The sequence below is a fragment of the Labrus bergylta genome, chromosome 2 (genome assembly GCF_963930695.1).
Source record: "Labrus bergylta chromosome 2, fLabBer1.1, whole genome shotgun sequence".
Taxonomy (NCBI): Eukaryota; Metazoa; Chordata; class Actinopteri; order Labriformes; family Labridae; genus Labrus; species Labrus bergylta.
The window spans coordinates 6,173,962-6,194,642 of NC_089196.1; the positions used below are offsets into that span (position 1 = coordinate 6,173,962).

Here is a 20,681-nt window from a genome sequence, read left to right on the forward strand (position 1 = left end):
TGAAGGCCACAAGCCGAAACGTGTCCGTTAAGTTGATCTTTATACTACAAGTGTTGCTGGAGCTTTTTGACCTCTTGTTAGGTATTTTGGCCACCTGAGTGCATCATGAGCTCCCTATTTTACGATAAGTGTCTCTTATGTTTTATCTTATATAATCTCTTCTGTGTGAAAACCTGAACTGTGACACTTTGTGGTGGGGTGATGAGGGAAAAAAGCTTCTTCTACTGTGTGACTGACTGATACATATTTCCAGTACAAATGTCTTTATCTTACCGTATGACATCAATTAAATCATAATTCCTTATTAAGATATTTTATCAGGTAGTATAAATGAAATACTTCCCCCTCAGCCTCAGCTGAACTTCATTTGACTTTAAAACACCCCAAACTCAAACAGTCTATTATTATTATTTGACAAGCTGTAAAAAAGATTTGATTTCTACTTCCTGGTTAGTTTCATTAACCATATTTATTGTTTGATTAGCCCTTTACCTTTCACATAAATCATTCCGTTCTGATTGTGATTGCTTATTTTTTCAGAGATCATCTGTGTATCAGATGCTCAGAGTTGGCTGGCCGGTGAGTATCTCAACATTTAGTTCTGATCTGAATCACTCCATCAGAGGAAGTTAGTCACCCTTGTTTCCTCTGCTCTTAAGGTGACACCCGGCCCTCCTGGATTTATGGGTGAAACGGGCAAACCTGGACATCCAGTGAGTTTCACTTCATCTTACTTACATTAGGCTCCCTTTTCCGTTGTCCTCTTTTTAACTTCCTCATGTTTGATCCTACTTCATCTTGTCATAGTTCTGAATTGAGTTTATTTTATTCAAATGTATTCATGTTTCAGGGTATTCCTGGAGATGCAGGGAGCAGAGGGACACCAGGAGAGAGAGGAGACATGGTAAACGATGAAGCTAACAATCCTTTCTGAAACATCAGTTGCTGCAGTATACATGCTGACCTCAGATCATGTGACTGTGTGTGTCTCTGTTTTAGGGCTATCCCGGACCAAAAGGCCTCCCTGGGAAACCTGGACGGTGGGGCAGGAATGGAAGTCAAGGATTGGACGGTCGTCCTGGGCCGCCAGGTTTACCTGGACTGAAGGTGAAGATACCAGCACTCACTCTGAGAGTTCTTTACTCAGAGATTTGATGATGATTAGCCTGTGTTATGTGTTTAAACTCGTTTCTCCTCTCAGGGTCCCAGAGGTTTTAAAGGTGATGCGGCTCCACCAGGAGAGAAAGGTGATGAGGTGAGTTCAGACGAATCGAGTAACCAATGAGCATTGAGACAAACATGTAGACCACACACTTATAGGTATTTTTCTATAGATATTTCCCACTCCTTAAATAAAATAAGGTCAAGCCATCTTTTATTTCTTCTCCCTTACAACAATGTGAAAAATATATATATTTTAAAAGCTTGAACAAGTTGTCCTGTCCTTTAGAGATCACCTTTCTGAGCAGGAGTAGTGATCTTATTGTAACAGCAGCACTCAGAGACATGTGAGGAGAAAGACACGTGTTCATCTATTTCCTAACTCTGAGATGATTTCAAACAGTTATATGTAGAAAAACTGTAATGTTTTTCTTTGTTGAGCACATGTAGAGGTCATAACTCACCTGGTAAAAAACATGAACGCTAACAGTTCGAATCTGAAGAAGTTTTGCAATCTTAGTATTAAAACTATAAACACATGGGGAAAATGAGTGCCAGTTGTACTTTTTCACCAGTTTTGACAGACGAAAAACAACATGTCAGAGATTATTGCAATAGCTCACCCTGCTTGCTTCATATAAAGGGGCTGAGTCCTTGACCCCACAGGCCTGTGATCCCGCCCTGGGCCCTTTGATGCATGTCATCCCCTCTCTTTTAGCACATTTTCTCTTTTTTTACAGCTTCAACTGTTGAGTAAAGACAAATATAGCCTTAAAAAAAATAGCAATTTAGCGAATTTATTCAAGACAATATTCTTTCTACCTGGCAAACCCCCCTTTTCTTCTTGTTTTATATATTGGAGATATTTGAGACTTAGAAAGCGTATTCTGTAATTATGCATACATGGATCAGAAGGTGTTTTTTCCCCTCTGTGCTTTTGGTTTCTGTAACTAAAACATATTTTTGACTCTTGTGATGTGTTCTCTGCAAACCGTTTCCTCATTAAGACACTAAGACATGATTTCATAATAAGTCTTCAGATACGTAAGTGAAACATTTCTGGTTATGAAAGAAAAATAAAAGGAGACGTTCCGTGTTATAATGTTATGATTTTCTACGTATTATTAATATCAACTCACTGCATCACCTGTGGAGCTCGTTCTGTTGGATGAAGACATTTGCTGCCCTCTTTGCTCTCTAACTGGAGTACTTCAGAGCGTGCATTAGACCTGGAGTTAAAACAGTCAGTTAGTAGCAAATATTTTAGTCCCTGCTCATTGGCCAACAGGCTGTGCTGGACCGCTCTGTGAATATCCTGCTGTGCTGAAAAAGAACAAAGAGGGATGTTGCTATAAAGTTTAGCTTTTCTCTGTGTCCTGACCTGCAGGGCTTCACAGGAGAGCCTGGACCAGAGGGAGACAAAGGAGGAGCAGGAGAAAAGGTCAGTATGGAAAAAAAACATTGTGACCATCTTCTGCTGTGATCCTCTTTTTCTTCAGGTGAGCTGCAGATGCTAAATAAGATTACTGTAGCCCCCTCTAGTGGTCAAGAATAGTCTCCAGTGAACAAACCTTTGAAAACCTGTTGCACCTATTAACACTTCTTCACCTACTTTGTCTACACAGTATTAGTTCATGACAATTCAAATGATATTTCTGGTGTTTTTAAACCAGGGTTCTTAATTTTTGCATATTTCGACATTTAAATCTCTAACAGCTACAAAAAGTATTTTACAACTGATCCAAGTTGATTTCACAGCGCAGAAACGCAATGTGACTGGGACACCAATATTACGCCGTCATGGAAACAGTATGAATGTACTAAGATGTGATGAAGGTTGAGCTTAGTTACAGTTCGGCACTTTTGCGAGAAAAGCAGTCGGAGCTAATCATTTTGACCCCAACATTTGAGAAAAAAATAGGCTCTAGGTTTAAGAATACCAGAATTTCCTGATAATGAATATGGTGCATTTGATGGACATATTATGAAAAATGTGATTTTTTTTTTTTCTGCATTATGTTTGTGTGCCCTTCAGGGGTCTAAAGGGGAACCAGGAGAAGATGGATCTGTTGGGCCTCCTGTAAGTGTGACAACCAGTCAAGACTATTTAAAGGAACAGTGCAATGATTTTAAACATGCAGATCAATTAACTCTCCAGTCCACAAACTTCAGTCCAGAAGTTTTAAAGACTGTATTTGTGAACACATATTTTGAGAAAGTGCTCAAAAACTCACCCAGTATCTAGAGATCATATTGTACTCCTTAGAAATGTGTTTTACTTTTCAATCGATCAATCTGTCATTCTATGATGTCTTCCTTTAAATCATACGATTTGTTTTTGTATTTTCTTCTTATTTGCTGCTGTGTTAACCAGTCAAAATAAACATTTTGCATATTTCTTTTTCATAAATGTAGCAAATATAATGTGTAAGTTGACTGCACTTTGTTGTGTTCAGGGTCCTGTGGGTAAAAGAGGCTTAAAGGGGCTTCCTGGACTTCCAGGGCCAAAGGTATAAAACCTGCTACACTGCACCGCTCTCATTCTGTTTCTGTTCTCCTCACTCAAAAACTCACTAACTTATTGGACCTTTATAATCAGGGAGATGCTGGAGAAGATGGTATGAGAGGTCCTCCAGGACTCGAGGTGAGCTAACAGTAGTGTTTCTACTTACCTCAGAAAGGTTTGTCGTTTTGGTGATTTTGAGATGAAAGATAAACACTCATTTTCAGTCTGAATGTTGTAGGGTGCACCGGGGGCCACGGGAGGGATAGGACCTCCTGGACTGAACGGGTCTGAGGTGAAGTCATGAACACTTTGAATTTAGTGAAACATTTCTTTAAAGTCAGATTGTCTACAGTGTCTTCTCTGTGTCGTTTACAGGGAGATCAAGGTCCGACTGGTCCAAGAGGTCGTAGAGGCCCTCAGGTATGTCTTTAAGATCACCAGCTAGACTTCACTTATATCAAAGATGTGAACTCAGCAGGGTCTAATGCATCTCTCACAGGGACCGTCGGGACTAAGAGGAGAGATGGGCTTACCTGGACCTCTTGGACTTCAGGTAAATAAACTAAGAGGATTTGTTATTAGGTTACACAAAGTGCTAATCATAAACAACATAAAAGGTACAGTCACAGAGATACATTCAAATACACATGCGCAGTAAACAATAAGCAGGAAAAAATACAATCCCTGCATTAATTATAACTTGTACTTGGGTTTATTCCCTCTGTCTGATGATATGCAGGTTAGGTCAATCAATCAATTAATCAGTCTTTATTTCTACAGCACCAATTAATGACAAATGTTGTCTCAAGACACTTTAGAAAAACAGCAAATAAAAGACCTTTATACTCTTTATTATATTACTTATAAAGACCCAACATTAATCCATCATGAGCACAGCACTTAGCAACATTTAGCAAAGCTACAGTGGTAACAAAAAACTTCCTTTAAGAGGCAGACACCTCGAGCAGAACCAGACTCATGTTGAACAGTCATCTGCTGACTCTGTGTTTGGGTTGAGAGAGGATAGAGGGAGAGGCAGGAAGTGAGAGACGGATCAGCTAAAAATAAGATAGATTCACAGCTACACTGTCAGAACTAATGGTAAAAGTATGTGTTGTGTTACTGTAACAGCTAAGTATGGTAACAGACTGATCAGTCTATTATTAACATTGGTGTCTGTTATGGTGATGAAACTGGGAGGACTGATTATGTTACTTATAGAATATCTGTGAGTCTTTCTGTGTAATGTGTGGATCACACTGTGTGCTCAGCCGGCTCTCTGCTGACATCGACTCTTGATCTGTAGAGAGTGTTTGCAGGGACATGCTGCAGACATTCATATTATGCATATTGAATATGGACATATAGGTATTTGACAGTCTCTTCTACAGTTGGATTAACTTTAAACATTGACTGTGTACTGATGTACAGAAGACAAAATCATCTACATTTAAACTTTAGAGAAATGACAGTTTAGAAAAGTGCCAGGAGATGTATCCAAATGTTACAGGACACAATTCAACCAGTTCCTCTGGAAAACAGCCTCTTATTGAATATCAGCATGCCATGAACAAATGTAATAATTAGTTACCAGGGCCTCTCGGTTGTATTCAATATTTAGATTGATTGCAGCTTGGCATAGTGTTTCTATTGTTTCTGAGAAAATGCAACCTGGTCTTAAAAGACTTCATATTATTATAAAATGCGTTCATTTATTGTTGTTTTTTCTCTTTAGGGTCCACCAGGCAATGACTCTCCTCCTGGTCAGAAAGGGGACATGGTGAGTGTTAATGCAAAGATCTGAAAATAACTTTACTAATTCAAACTTTTTTTTTACAAATACTGATGTTTTTGTTCTCTCTATCAGGGTGAAACTGGGCCAATGGGAGTAAAAGGAAATCCTGGCAGGGAAGGGACCATGGTAAATTGTCAGATTTCTTTATGGGAATAGGCAGAACTATATGCTTATAATGGTTCAGATTAGAGAACACTGACTCCTTTAACAGAGGGATCAGACACATGTTTTTATTCCTGTCTCATAATGGACCGCTCATAGATTGTTTGAAGGGATGGATATTTTTTAACTCTCATGATTTTTGAATACAGTCTGTAGTTTCAGCGTAGTAGACAAATTGACTCTGACTTTTGATTTATTTAAAAAAAATGAACAAGACTTGTGTCAGCTGGCTCAAAGGACTTGTCTGAGTTGAGACTTGACGGGACTTGAGACTGGACCTCGGCAGGGTTCTCACAATACCAGAATCTTAAACTTTGATGAGAAACGAGTCAAAATCAAACAATACCTGCACCTGTTTCTACACAACGGCAACAATAACACAAGTCATAGGATCTAATATTAGGTTAATTTCTTGCTGATTCAATTAGAAAAAAAAATGACGCTCCTGCCACCTCCTCTGCTCTCTCTCTCTCTGTGTTTGTGAGAGACATCAGTGTAACTTTTTGCATCTTTATTGGACGCCAAAAGAACGTCAGTATTTACCAACCTGTGATTTTGAATGAACCATCACTGCTCTCTCTCTCTTTTTTGCTCGCTGCAGCTTTGTTTTAAGAATATAACCTTAGATCTGCTGTTTTTTAAAGCTTCTGTACTTTTCAATACTGTTGATCATTCAAATAATGGAGATTGCTTTAAGACGTGTGATACAGTATGGAAAAGAATCAAAGTATCAAATATTTGGACAACCTTAGACCTAGGGCGACCCAAGACTAAAGATTCACTCGTTATGTGCTTACCCATATCTGAGACTCGACACTGACAAGTATTGATTGACAGGAAACAACTTGATAAGACGTCTGACCTGACTTGGACTTCTTTGACGTCTTTGTTCACCACTTAGCCAGAAATAGCTCATGACAGCCGCCCCGTTTTGAACTCCAACAGCAGTGAACATGGATCGTACGTTGTCAGACAGTCTGTTATTGTTCTGATACATACTGGCTCACATTTTAGGATTTCTCTTTGTTCTGTTTGCTCTTCTAGGGTCCGATTGGGAGTCCTGGTCCTAAAGGATATCCTGGAGGAACTGTAAGCAGCATTGTTTTCTGTTTCTGTTACATGTCAACATGAACATTTGGGATGTACTCCTGTGATTATTCAAGTTTGATTCATTTGTTTTTGGACACAAAGGACAGAACTCCCCCCAAAGACAATCTGACAGACACAGAGACTATGTTAGCACTGCAGATTTAGTGCTTGGATCAGATTTTTTTTGTGCCTGACTTTACTGGTTACTCTTCAGATGTGGCCTCTATCAGATTTTTTCTTTTGTGAACTGACCCAGAAGATCAACAACAAAGACGTCACACGCAGCATAGTGTTGGTCTTACTCAGATTAAGAAGTCTGACTGACATGAGAGTGAAGGAAAAGTGATCTGCTCTATAATCAGCTGAGAGGAAGCTTGTCAACCTACCTGTTTCAAAGCCAATATGAGGGCTATCAACAGAACTGGACCCACTCTCTGGAGTGTCAGGCTCCACTTCGCCTCCTTTTACAAAACTATATCAAGCACCTCTGACAGCTGGGATCATCACCCAGAATATTTCTAACTCATTGTAGTATAGGCTGGTAAACGACCACTACATTAGTCATGGTCTTTAGCGTCTTTAAATCTGGTTTTAATGCTCTTCCTTTTTTACTGACACTGAAGTCATGTTCTTCTGTGGCCACACTCGCACATCTCTTTTGAAATGCTTTCAAACACATATTCGCCCCCTCAAATTTGTCTTGAAAAAAGTTTTCACCAAAGATTCTGTGAAGTTCTAACACCTCCCTGTCCCTCCACTGACTACCTCCTTCATTTTCATTGAGTGTGACTGATTCCTGCCCATCGGTCCTGTCAGCACAGAGCTTTGAGGATTGTAGCTCCAGAGTGACCTCAAAGTCTTGTGCATTCCGACCTGGCTGTTCAGATCGAGGTCACATTGCAAATGATCCGACCTGCATCTAATTTAAGACCAAATGTGAAAGTGGCCCAAATCTGTTCTGAAAAATTCAGATTGCATGTGACCAGCGCTGTTCAAAGTGTCATAAAAAAATCTGATCTGAGCCACATCTGTGCAAAAAAAATGGATTGACGTCACGTTTCAGCTGCAGAGTGAATGTAGCCATAGTTCTGATGAATAGGGTCCTCATGTCCTGCACACCCTGGACACATTAAGCCTGTTTCTTTGTTTAGTTTTAGGGTAAATAAAAGTACACTTAAACTGAATTAGATTTTAAAGAAATTGAGTTCAAACTTGTGTCAGCATTCTTGAAAAGAAAACCAAAGTCAAGATGTGATTTGATGTTGATCTGCAGGGCTTCAGAGGACTGGATGGTGACAAAGGAGAGGCGGGACCCAAAGGAGACAAAGTAAGAGGAAGATGTTCATTGTTATTATAATGTTAAAGAAACCGCTTCATCTGTTTGAGGTTAAGTTTAGATGAAATCCATCTGAGGTTTTTTTTTGTAATTTCAATATTGTAAAAATAATTTCTTGATTTAATGACAGTAAACATCCTGTCCATCTATCCATCATTTATCAGGGTTATTGCTAGTCCCCCCCTAGTGTCAGACTTCCCTTTACCCCCCTTAACTAGCAACAACATCTAACGTTCTCTTTCCCTCAGGGCCCTCCTGGTGCTGCAGGGATCCCGGGTCATCAGGGCGAGAGGGGGGAACGTGGCAGCACAGGTCCTCCAGGGGTGAGAGGTCAACCTGGGCCCAGAGGAAAAGAGGTACAGATCACTATCACTGCGTCATCAGTGTTTGGGTTTAAAATAACTTCCACACACTGCACATAGATCATCAACACTGTTGTTTATTTTGTAGAAAACCCGATACTATAATCAAATTAATTAAGAGTTTATCGATACAAAATAGAATTTACGTGAAAAGATTTGATGGTATAGCATGTTTCCTTAATGACTGATTACATAGTAAGGTCACTTTATGATTTCATTCAGAAGATATCTTACAGATTGGACTTTTAACTGCAAGACTATGTTCACATACAACAACTTGCATGTGACAATAGTTCCAAACAAATACAACATAAACTGTATATCCTATTAAAATAAAATACAAACTATAAACTTTAAAAATAATTTAAAAAAAACACAAATACAACACTAAACTAAAACTCAACTTGGGTTGTATTAAAAGAAGAAAATCATCACATTTTATTCATTAACACCTTTAAAGTGTATTTGTAGGAGCCTGTAAGGCGCCTTATCTCTGATGAGTTTCTCTGTTGTGTGTCCTCAGGGTGAAGATGGGGAGGCTGGTCTTCAGGGAGCTGTGGCGAATCAGGGGTCAAAGGTCAGAGGCTTTTATTGCTACCTACTGAAGTCAAGCTAATAAACAGAGCTGTACGTGTCATATATGTATAACCACAGGGACATGTGTGTCGTTAAACTGCATTCCTTAAAGACTCATAAAGCTTTGAACCATGTGATGACCACAGATCATCTATACTACTGCTCCTGTTACTATTTATATTACTATTATCACTGCTGATTTATCTATTACAGCCATCACCTCCTAAAATGATGTGTTAGTGTAATGGCTAGTTCAAGAACTAAACATGACTTTTATTAAAGCTTAGCAGTAAATACTCTTCTCATATATCATAGACTCTGAAGAAAAGTGTGTTTTTATTTACCTTTCAGGGCAACAGAGGGATGCCAGGGCCCAACGGGAACACAGGGCTCAAAGGACGGAGGGTAACTTTCCCCAGCACAGAATGAAGATGAACATATGATGACAGATCAATCAGATCCGTAACTTCATTAAGAGCAGGATTTATTTATCGTCTTTCCGTCTACATTCACAGGGTCAGACCGGAGTCCCCGGCCTGTTTGGTCCCCCTGGCCTGCCAGTAAGATCAATAAAAACAAACAATAGATTCAAATGTCTAATATATAATAACCTTTAAACTGTTAACCGTGTGTGTGTGTGTGTGTGTGTGTTTGTTTGTGTGTATTGTTTCAGGGTTTTAGAGGCAGAGTTGGGATTGAGGGAGCTGAAGGAAAGCCTGGTACACAGGTTCCCAATTTATACATTTTCATTTCATATGAATGCTTTTTTTTTGTTGTCGCATTCTTTACTTTCAGCCAGCTCCATTTCACCGTTGAGCCTTTAACAAAGTGATTTATTTGTAAGGTGATGTGTCTTTATGTGCAGGGGGTCCATGGGTCTGTTGGCTTTCCTGGACCTGAAGGAGACAGAGTGAGTAGTGTTGTAGTCAAGACCAGACTCAACGAGACCAAGACATAAGAGAGACCAGAGTGCTCCGAGACCGAGACATGACCAAGAGCAGGACCAAGGCAGGGCGAGGCAGAGACAAGACAATTAAGAATCGAGACTGAGTCAAGACCAGGACCGTGGCAGGGTGACTTGTGTGCAGCGGGCGTGTCACTCTCCTAGACCGTAAAACAGAGGGGATGAAAATCAGATTATGAATGAAGTGAAGTTATGAGTTCTTTTAGAAAGAGGCATTTTTCTTCTGATGACATTAATGAAGAAGAAAAATAGTTTATCAGTGGTGGTCTTGACTGGTCTTGATTTAAAATCTGGAGTCCGCCCCCTCTGAGGCCGAGACAAGACCGAGTAAAAATGCTTTCAATTCCGAGATGAGTCTGAGACCTTCAAAAAGCACTGATTACAAGGTGATGTCTTTGTGACATTCACCCTGTGGGCGGACTTCAGGCCGTTCTGTTTAACTTGTTTACAGGCTCATAAATGTGATCCAATCTGACTTCCCCCCGTTAAATCTTTACAGAGCAGTTTCATGTTTAGTTGTTTCAGTTAGTGACTTCTTTGTGGAAGATAAAGGCATCATGATCTTTGTAAATCTGACACTGTAACGAGCGTGTGGCGGTTTGCAATCAGTGACAGACAGATGGATTAAGAATCAGTTATTTGTTCCCTTTTTCTCCTTGTCTGCAGACTGTTGACTTTACATCTGTTACATTATCCATTCACCAGTAACACCTTGTTAGATCCTGAGACGTGATGACGTTGAACATGTAGTGCCAATAAAGAATTCATCACTAAAACCTTCTCACATTTTATATTCTTAAAACATTTTTAAAAAATGCTTTTATTTCCTGATATTAACAAAAAGTGTTCCTTTCATGTTGAATGGAAAAATGATTTCTACTCATGCATCAGGACATGAAGATGATTTTTTCCTCATTAACTTTGCAAAACTTAATTTTTTCGGGTTAAGTTAATGTCGTAACTTTCGATCTACCAGAGGTGCCTTATTTTCTGAAATAAAAGCAGGTTTGTTTCAAAACAGGAAGTGAATTACCCTTATCTTGAGACAGTACACAAATAAAAGCATGTTTTGCGCAATACCGGTAACTGTTTTGAAACTATAATAATAGAATTTCAAGCATGCCATTAAAAATGTGATTAATCACAATTTACTATTGAAATTCAGCGTTTAATAGCGATTCAAAAAACATTTGACAGCCCAAAATCAGACTAAACTTTACGTTTCATATTCTGTGTCTGTTTGCCTTTTTGTGTTCAACTGTGTTATAGGGCATTAATTTACTGTTTTTCAGTTTTGCTTATTGAAATGTTATGGTATCATATTTTGTATATGATTATAAAGGAGTTAGCACCCTCATCATTAACCAAATAAATCATGTTGCTAATCATCCACGCTAACTGCAGCTCTGTGGTCTCTGCAGGGGATTGTAGGTGTGGCTGGTGCTGCAGGGCAGGCAGGTTCTCCAGGAGCTCTGGTGGGTTTACATCTCTCTTTCACTGTATTTCTTAACATATTAGATGATGTGAAACAAACTGAAGGAGTTATTTTCTGACTTTTACAGGGTCCTCGAGGAAAGCCAAGTCAGGACGGGATCCCTGGACCAGCTGGGGAGAAAGTTAGTAGAGTACACTTTAAAAAAAAATAAAGATATGATCATTTTTAGTCCACTCATGATTACATTTATTAGTTGTTGTTTAATTAAGGAATACGGCCTCCTTCTTTTCACTTAGTTACTGTATGGGCAGCTTTCACTCTTACAACCTTGTAAAAATATACATACAGAAAAGGTTGCACTGAAATAGTTTTTTAGTTTTCAGGTTTTCTGATGAATGTAAAAAAGGATTATTTTCATGTTACTCTTCAGGGCTTCACAGGGAAACCAGGGTTGATGGGCCCCCAGGGACCGGTGGGCATGTATGTAAGTGACCAGTATGAACTTTATTTCCTACTCTGAGCAGCTCCTTTATGTCCTTTGTGCATTGAACTGTGGTAAGTAGTGTGCATTAACCACATTTTGGAAAACTGGTCGTATTGAGTCTGCATGCTGTCTGTGTTGAGTGAAATATTATTTTGTGTGGTGAAAACTTGAAGCCTGCTTACAATAAGTGTGTGCTATTGAATTTAACAATAGATGTGTTTCACTGTGGGACATTTTGAAGCTTTGACCAAACCTGCCCTCATAGAGCCTATCAGCCTATTGGTGTTGAAATCTATTGGTGTGGCCCCCTCCTTTAGTTCAAAAGTATCACCTGAAGAAGACCTCTGGTCGACACTTTGTGATTGTGATGGACAAAAACAATTTATTGTGGCATTTGGGCACGTGTGCGGGCATATCTTCTTCCTCAGTCTGCTGTTTTTTCACTGCCCTGCACCTACATGTTGTGCATTTAACTACTCCCCTTTCTATGGAATCAAAACAAAACAGATTCATCAGGTTCAAGCTGTATTGATATGAATTGTAATGCCGTTTTTATTTTAAAATGTGACCCAGAACCACATTAAAAAAATGTGGTCTAAAAAACCTGAACCTGAACTTCTTCACAGGGTTACCCAGGAGCAGTGGGTCTGACCGGGAGACCAGGCCACATGGGACAAAGGGTAAATCCTGATTAAGAATAAGTTAACTTTATTAATCTGTACAACCTAACAGGTAAATATACAAATACATCAAAAACACACAGAGCAGAGGCTTTCATACATCAGCAGGTCAGTGGCATCAGATGAATGAATGTGAACCAGAGCATTGCTTGTTTTGCCATGTGCATTTAGTACTGTATCATCAGCACTATTTGCATTTTCACATTAGACTTAATCTGGCAGAAAACTCAAAACTTTACCTTTATTTTCCATGTTTTTGGACAGCTGTCAAATATTTACAGCCTCATATGAATTATGATAATATAAAGGTACAGCTTCACAGTAGTAAACTTTGTCCTTAGTAATCGCTCTATTCATTGTGAACTGTGAAAGCAGTGTGTTTTGTTGACTGTTGTGCAGGGAGCTGCTGGGGTCAGAGGCCCTCCTGGTGTCCCAGGGAAGCGTGGACCTCCAGTGAGTATATTTGCTGAAACGTATTATGTATGTAGCATCTGGTTGATGTCCATTATGTAGCACAGTGTTTATATATTCATTGATCCTGTTTGCTGACTGTATTACAACATTATCTTCTCAGGGTGTTCAGGGTCCTCCTGGTGAAAGAGGGCCTCCAGGACCAAAGGTAAGAGAAAGACAAAACTGACTTTTCAATATCCTAAATTCAAACTTAACATTCATGTTTTTTTTTTGTTTTTTTTACCTCTTTACTTCAGGGCCGCCAAGGAGGGTTTGGACCTAAAGGCGTTCTGGGACCAACAGTGAGTTGATCTTAGGGATTCTTTTGGTTTTGTTCCAGGCTTTGTCTCACTGTAAACCGTATGAAAAATCAAAAAAGACACGCACATCTCTCAGTGAATGCTGGATCCAAAAACAGGAAAAGGTAAAGTAAAGCAAAACAAGATCCACACACCAAGAACCTCCCTTTTGAAGGGTTTATTGATCAGTGATATTTCAAGCCAACATGCTCTTCTTCAGAGTTGACACGACTTCTCTTGACTTGACTTCTCAAGTCTAAAGTAGACAAATCAATATGATCAATAAATCCTTCAAACTGGAGCTTCTTGGTGTGCGGCTCTTGTTTTGCTTTTCTTTACTGTAAACCGTTACCTGCACATGAAGGCAACATCTGTGTTGACCAGTCATATTTTAGTCTGCGTTGATTGTTGGCAGGAAAACAGGAAATCAAAAGAGGCAGAACACACAGGCCATTAAGTAGTCCAAGAATCTATTGGCTTTTATGGATGAACAATGTGTTTTTTATTTGTCAGATATCTGGTCATGAATGTTTACTTTGAAACTTGATTTTACAGCTGCAGGTGTTTTGACAGTCGGCTCCATGAATCTATCAGTGAACTATGACATTAAATAGAAATGACCTACCCTGAGTAAAAGCATATTTGTTAGAAGCTGCTTAGATCAGAGCTTTGTAAGGAGCATGCAACCTTTTATTGATGTATTACAAAAACAACTAACTCATTCTGTCTGATGGGAAACATCACTCAGATTGAAGTGTGGTCTCTGTAAATGTAATTAAAAGTATAGTGTGTATAGTTTTTCTTATTTGTCATTCTGAACGGCTTCAGGGCCCTCAAGGTAAACCAGGACCAGGGGGAGGTGTAGGAAGTCCTGGTCCTCCAGGGAGTCAGGGGCCTACAGGGCCATTGGGGTCACCTGCACCAAGAGGGTTTCCAGTGAGTGGGTACTCTTCACCTTTCTCTCTGTTTCATATTGATATTAAACTCTGTAATAGAACTCTTAATAAACCATGTATACAATATCGTTTTGAATTGTCATGTTTGATGTAAGATCAATACTTATTTTCTGATCAGGGACCAGCAGGGATCACTGGAGCGATGGGTCAGACCGGAGAGAAAGGAGAGCAGGTAACTGACTCTAACGTGGTTTTCAACCTTGAACAAGTTTATCATGAGTATGAAACACCATCAACCATGACCTGTTGAAATGAGTCCATGCTTGGAAAGAATCATTCACCAACCTAAGAGACGTAAATACATTATGTTTTTCATTTTTAGGGTTCAAAGGGTCCGGCTGGTGATGTTGGTCCTGCAGGTCTAGACGGGCAGCAGGTCAGTTCACTCACTGATCACACTACACCAATCAGACACCATATAACAAAGTAAACATCACCATATTTTCCACACAGTTACTGGTGTATATTATTGAAGAACTTTGCTGTAAATCCATGAGCCTTGTTCACACTCCTGAAGAGATCCTGAAGTTTTTCAGAGAGAGATAAATGTTTGAACGTAAACTACCAAAGATTTCACTCGGACTTTATCCAGAGTTTCTCTGTCCAGCCGCCTATTATTTTCCCCTTATGATGTCAGAGTGAGCTGATGTGAGAACACAGCCGGATATTTTCAGGAGAATTCACCTCAAGCTAGTGGGAGGGGGCACTGACATTTATTCCCTGCGATCAGTGCACGACCATAGACCATCCATCCGTGTGATTAAATGGCTTCTTTAGGTTTGCTGTTTAAAAGTATTTTCTTCTCCACTCTTTTGTTAATATTGGGATTTTGTCGAACAACACATAGTATTGGTATAAAGATAAATATTCTCATCATAGCGTCGTAAAGCAGATGCTTCGTCCTCCCCTTCCACGTCGTTCTTTTTATGTCATGTCTTGCCTGAGGAACCCCACCCTCCCACCTGACGGGGATAGTCTCCCACTGCAGGGTGCATGTGTGAACAACCAGATCAGGGGGATTTCAGGGTCAGTCCTCCTGAAATCCTCTTGACATGTTCAGGAGTGCATATGTGAAAACGACTACTTAATGCATGTTATGTTAAGTTTGACTCTGTTTGTCATGTTAGGGTGCTCCAGGTCCAGCGGGGGAAGAAGGGACTCCTGGAACAAAAGGCGATCAGGTATGTCACATTAGTTTTGATTTAAACATTAATTCGCACCACACGAGCCGGCGATCATAGCGCCTGTCTCATGCTTAGTGGGCCTCTGCTATAGCTATCCGGTGTTTAGTTATCTGATCAGCATTTGAACACAATAACCAGCTGGACGTCCTGGATCATATTTCATGTTCCACCTTAAGCACATTTCTCAGTTGCAGCCCTATGAGGTTTGTACTTTGAAACAAGACATTCAAACTAGAACAACACACATGACATGTGACCGTTTACAGGCTGTGTAAGGTTCTTTAGTATTGAAAATACATTCAGCAACAGATGAAGCAGCTCACACAATCACAGCAGAGTCTAATGGCTATCCAACATCATATTTCTCTGAAACAGGGAGCTCCAGGCCCACAGGGACAACCAGGGCGATCAGGACCAAAAGGAGAGCCAGGACTTCAGGGCTCCCAGGGGCTGCAGGGTGAGCCTGGGCAGAGGGGCAAAGAGGTTAGATGTACCGCTATTCTACTCGCCCATATTTTCTAGGCCTGCAACTTACTACAAGATAGTTCTTGAAGCATCCAGTTGATCATTTTGTTGATTTGTTTAGTCTACAACATTTTAGTAAACAGTGAAAAATGTTCTCTCAACATATCCTAGAGCTCAGTGTGACTTCTGCAGGTGTCATGTATTTTACTTTAATAATACATCAGTATTTAAAATAGTTAGTAATTAATTTGCTGACAATAAAAAACAGAATTTTGCAGCTATAACTTCACTGAGCAACAATTCAGCCTGTTGATCTGATCGTTACTTTCTGTCTGTCTTTGTGCAGGGGGTCGGTGGAGAACCGGGTGTTCCTGGAGATCCGGGTGCTAAAGGATCAAAGGTTTTTTATATCTTACATTTTTGCTGTTATGTAGAATTTATGAAAAAGACCCATTGATACAACTATTGTTTGACGGTCTTGCCATCAACCTATTTCTCTATCTGTCATTCTCCATCTATCATCCATTCATCTGTTGGTTCTCTTGTTTGTAGTTTATAGACAGCTAAATCTGACAGTCATTGTATGGATGAAGTCTGTAAATGTCCTCATGTTTCTCACAGGGAGATTCGGGAAATCTAGGCCCGTCTGGATCAGAGGGACCTCCAGGAGTTCCAGGAAAACAAGGACCGAGAGGGTCACAAGGAGAAAAGGGATACGCAGGCTTCATGGTAAATTAGCTTTTCCCATCAGACTACCTGCCTCTTTGGTCACCTGTTTATCCACTCTATAATATCTGCCCTCATTGCCAAGCATTGTTTTTAATTTGAACAAATAGTTTGGGCAAAACATGACAAAAAGAGATAATGAAGATGTTTTTCATACACATTAGAACTCGCCATCATTTCTCTCCATGGTAGCATCCCACTAAAAAGCTAAAAAGTATTTCAATCAAAACTGTCAGATCATGAAACCGGTTTGTTCCAAAGAAAAAATGATCACACAATTGGAAAACACCAGGTTATAATCAATCTTAGGTTTTTAAGTGGATAAAACCTCCAGTTTGTGTCATTCAAATCTTTTGATTTATGATTACTTTGATTTAAAAAACATGATGTTTGTCCTGAAGGCTGGTTCAGACTGTCTAACAAGAACAAGATGTAAGAAAACGATTAAAATGGTCAAATAAAGCAAAAAAATTTCAATAATGTTGATCATTTTCACTTGAGTTGGTGAATTGCTACTACCCTCTGTGGATAAAGTATGTTAAATGAAGTCCTCTTCTGTTTCCAGATCAGGTTGATCCTACCCAGATTCTCTTTGACATATTGGAATTCCCAAATGCATATCATTGAGATGAAACCTTAGAAAAAAACTGGGCCCTGGAGACTCTGTGGCAGCACAATAAAATAAAGCTGGTTTTGTTTCTTCAAAGTGAATCACCTTGTATTTTTATTTTCAGGGTCCAGCAGGTCTGAGGGGGAACGTTGGACCAACAGGCTTGTTAGGACTACCGGTAAGTTATTCTCTTAAGAAACGTCATTTATTTTATTTTGAAATAATTGAAGTTATATTGCATTACTCATATTTTTTATTTATTTCTGCTCTGAAAATCTTTCGTCTTGTGTCCTGTGTTAGAAAATAAATTGTAGCCTTTTTTGAATAAACTGTAGTTCCTGATAGCATCATAAATCTGCTAAAGTAAATCTTATGTGTAAACATGAAACATGTGTTTGAGCTTCTCTTGTTGAGCCAGTTACTAAACAAACTTTTTCTGGGGAGATCAGATATTAGTCTTTAAGTATAATTTGCAGTGAAGCTGAAGCACATTAAAAGTCCTGTCTTGTCCTTTTTAACACAAATAACCTGCGGTCAGCTCATGGCTACTGTGCGTGTTTATTTTATTTTCTTAGCCTGTCAGCTGCTGTCAATCAAACACAAACTTCAACACGAGAAAACATTTCCCAATAGACACTTTTTTTTCCTTGCTGTTAATAATAATAAGCTATCAGCAATACATTTAAATCCCCAGGTGGTGATCATTTTTAATGCATGAATGGATGACTAAAGGTGGTTTCAGTTGGATTCAATACTGTCTTCTTACTGTTGATTATTTTTCATGTGCGTTATTTTCCAGGGTTTTCAAGGTATTTTGGGGACTCCAGGACCTGATGGGCCATCAGGACAGAAGGTAGAGGATTTTACAGATATTCCGCAAACGCTCAAGACCAATGTGGGGATGTTAAACGATATATTTAGCATTTTCAAAGTCATTCTTTGGACAGTCAGGACTTCATTTGTGACAAAAACAACAACTCCTTGGACTCCCCTCTGGTCTGCACTGACACTTCTTCACGGTTACCTATTGTACATTGCTTGTGCTCGTGCATGAAGTGCACCGTGCCGAAGCACACCTCTTCCAAGCGTGCCAGGGCCAAGAAAGTCAGAGCACTCACACTAGTCAAACCAACTGGACTTTAGGGGTGAAGCGTGCATGGGCAGGTTACGGATTGCCAAGTGTGAGTGCTCCCTTAAAGGAAGAATATGTGATTTATTGATCCAGCAGATGTCGCCCTTGAGCACCAGCATGAAACCAAAACAACTTGCGCTGTATTGTTGTGTTAGCATGCTAATGCTAGCGATCTTTATTTAGCTCGTATCTTCACAAATTAATGTGATCTAGAAACGCTTACGTGACATTCAATTAAGCAGTGAGTACAGTATGTTATTCTTCTTTTCTCTAGTCCCTCAATTAAACAACTTTTATACTTGAGGGGAGGAGTCAGCCGGCTGTCCTGACGATGTAAACAAACTGAAGCTGTGGCTCGGAAAACTCTGAAAACATCACAGACAGTGGGACTCGGGTGTTACACTCATTGTAGACAGTCATGACACACAGTTATTTTCAGAGGATATACTTGATTTATATTACATTTAAGTGTGAAAAATTGCATGTAATGTAACATGTATGGTAAGGTTTTGACAAACTGGGCATGTCCTCTCTACAGGGAGACAAAGGTCCTACTGGATTAAATGGGGGGTCGGGAACTTCAGGTCCTAAGGTACAGTGCAGTCTGAACACCTTAGAGGTGATGCAACAGCTAATGTTAAACTTAATGACTCTGTTTTAAGTGTTCTGTCTAATTGCAGGGGGTGGAAGGAAGCCGTGGTGGCAAAGGTGATACAGGAAATCCTGGACCTGTGGTAAGTGGAGTTCAGTACAGAATCACAAACCAGTACAATGTTGGATATCAGTAATTTACCTAAACTGTTTTTATGTGTCGTTATAATTTGTCGGTCATCCTGTCTTTCCAACTTTTGTTATCAAGGTATACAGGAAACACCTGAAAAAAATGTTAAAACATATTTGACAGTATGAGTAAAAGGTTATCCACTGACTTCATACAGGCACGGAAAAACACTTTTCAGAACATGTTCCTTTCCTAAGCTTTATGTCCTGATATTTCAACAAAACCTTCAGGGACATCCATCACTTCTGTTTCATTTTTATTTTTCATATCCATATGAAATGCAACATCTGCCAACAGTTATTGGAGTAGACTTTTGTCAAATCTCCTGTAGACTTTTCTCCTCTCTATTTTCAATCTACGTTATACCTTTACTTTCTTCGATTTCTCCATAAAGAATAAAAGACCAACTCAGTTAACCCTACTTTTTGTACAGAAATGATTTGCACTCATTTTAGAAAGTAATGAGTCAACATAACTGCTTGTACTATATTTTAATTCTCCAGGGATCTGCAGAGGCCAGAGGAAAAGCAGGAGATCCTGGTCCAAAGGGCTTTCCTGGACCTGAGGGGCTGAGAGGAGATTCTGGGCGGGAAGGGGAGCCAGGAGAGGCGGTAAGAGTTTTTCTCAGTACTTCGTCGAAAAACAATCTGAGATATAATCTCTGTGCAAAGAAGCACTTTCACTCAGTGTTAGTTTGAAGAATTTTTTTTAGACATAGAAATGGCTGATGCTTATGGTCCATGTGTGTGTTTGTAGGGTCCTGATGGCCTGCCAGGAATTAAAGGACCTCCAGGATTACCAGGACCAGAGGTAAGACCTGGAACCTTTAGAAAATTTAAACAATGAAGGCTGAATGATACCAGTTTCATGAAAACAAATGTATATTAGGAGAAGTGGCAGTACACTGACAATAGCATAAAATACCCTCAATACCAGTTTTGTGTTTCCATTCTTCAGGGCGTCATGGGTGAGCTGGGACTTCAGGGTCCTATTGGACTTCCAGGAGCTCAGGTTAGTGCCTCTGTAAAAACACATTATCATGAGTTGTATCCTGAACCTCTCTCTGACAAAACACTTAACATTTTAACCTGTGTTGCCTTCAGGGACAAAAAGGTAGAGCTGGGCCAGAGGGACGAGATGGAGAGAAAGGTCAAAAGGTCAGCTCAAACCTCTCTTTTTCTACAGTACATGTGTGTAAACAATATTTATATTTATAGACTTGTCAACATCACACAGTTTGCTTTTGTTCATCAGTTTACTCTAGTCTGAGTCATGTCAGTTTAAAACTCCATTGTGCGGCTGTAATCGGGAATAAGAGAGTTTTTTTTAAATAATGACATCTTGTGTTTGCAGTTCATTTAAAAAAAAAAAATTTAAAAAAAAAAAACATTTTAGGAAGGAGCACAATATAAAAATAATTCACAAAAATCTGGCGAGATAGAAATGAACAAATCATAAAGACAAAGGTGAATGGTGGAAAGATGGATTTTATGCACATGTTCAATCAGCCCTACACCTTTGGACA

The 20,681-nt window shown here is 39.5% G+C and overlaps 1 protein-coding gene across 1 annotated transcript in view; it reads left to right on the forward strand.

Annotated features, from left to right (window-relative positions):
• si:dkey-61l1.4 (collagen alpha-1(II) chain) overlaps window positions 1-20,681 on the forward strand; it is a 45,194-nt gene that overhangs the window by 14,213 nt on the left and 10,300 nt on the right. The window contains exons 5-48 of the mRNA XM_029278738.2: window positions 541-579; window positions 660-713; window positions 851-904; window positions 1,000-1,107; window positions 1,202-1,255; window positions 2,549-2,602; window positions 3,197-3,241; window positions 3,618-3,671; window positions 3,761-3,805; window positions 3,906-3,959; window positions 4,043-4,087; window positions 4,167-4,220; window positions 5,403-5,447; window positions 5,535-5,588; window positions 6,669-6,713; window positions 7,987-8,040; window positions 8,298-8,405; window positions 8,935-8,988; window positions 9,339-9,392; window positions 9,503-9,547; window positions 9,661-9,714; window positions 9,853-9,897; window positions 11,373-11,426; window positions 11,514-11,567; window positions 11,817-11,870; window positions 12,497-12,550; window positions 12,950-13,003; window positions 13,125-13,169; window positions 13,261-13,305; window positions 14,131-14,238; window positions 14,377-14,430; window positions 14,581-14,634; window positions 15,386-15,439; window positions 15,818-15,925; window positions 16,254-16,307; window positions 16,529-16,636; window positions 17,368-17,421; window positions 18,043-18,096; window positions 18,914-18,967; window positions 19,056-19,109; window positions 19,660-19,767; window positions 19,913-19,966; window positions 20,114-20,167; window positions 20,260-20,313. Of these exons, the coding sequence (XP_029134571.2) occupies window positions 541-579; window positions 660-713; window positions 851-904; window positions 1,000-1,107; window positions 1,202-1,255; window positions 2,549-2,602; window positions 3,197-3,241; window positions 3,618-3,671; window positions 3,761-3,805; window positions 3,906-3,959; window positions 4,043-4,087; window positions 4,167-4,220; window positions 5,403-5,447; window positions 5,535-5,588; window positions 6,669-6,713; window positions 7,987-8,040; window positions 8,298-8,405; window positions 8,935-8,988; window positions 9,339-9,392; window positions 9,503-9,547; window positions 9,661-9,714; window positions 9,853-9,897; window positions 11,373-11,426; window positions 11,514-11,567; window positions 11,817-11,870; window positions 12,497-12,550; window positions 12,950-13,003; window positions 13,125-13,169; window positions 13,261-13,305; window positions 14,131-14,238; window positions 14,377-14,430; window positions 14,581-14,634; window positions 15,386-15,439; window positions 15,818-15,925; window positions 16,254-16,307; window positions 16,529-16,636; window positions 17,368-17,421; window positions 18,043-18,096; window positions 18,914-18,967; window positions 19,056-19,109; window positions 19,660-19,767; window positions 19,913-19,966; window positions 20,114-20,167; window positions 20,260-20,313 (2,604 nt within the window). The remainder of the gene's footprint in view (window positions 1-540; window positions 580-659; window positions 714-850; window positions 905-999; window positions 1,108-1,201; window positions 1,256-2,548; window positions 2,603-3,196; window positions 3,242-3,617; window positions 3,672-3,760; window positions 3,806-3,905; window positions 3,960-4,042; window positions 4,088-4,166; window positions 4,221-5,402; window positions 5,448-5,534; window positions 5,589-6,668; window positions 6,714-7,986; window positions 8,041-8,297; window positions 8,406-8,934; window positions 8,989-9,338; window positions 9,393-9,502; window positions 9,548-9,660; window positions 9,715-9,852; window positions 9,898-11,372; window positions 11,427-11,513; window positions 11,568-11,816; window positions 11,871-12,496; window positions 12,551-12,949; window positions 13,004-13,124; window positions 13,170-13,260; window positions 13,306-14,130; window positions 14,239-14,376; window positions 14,431-14,580; window positions 14,635-15,385; window positions 15,440-15,817; window positions 15,926-16,253; window positions 16,308-16,528; window positions 16,637-17,367; window positions 17,422-18,042; window positions 18,097-18,913; window positions 18,968-19,055; window positions 19,110-19,659; window positions 19,768-19,912; window positions 19,967-20,113; window positions 20,168-20,259; window positions 20,314-20,681) is intronic.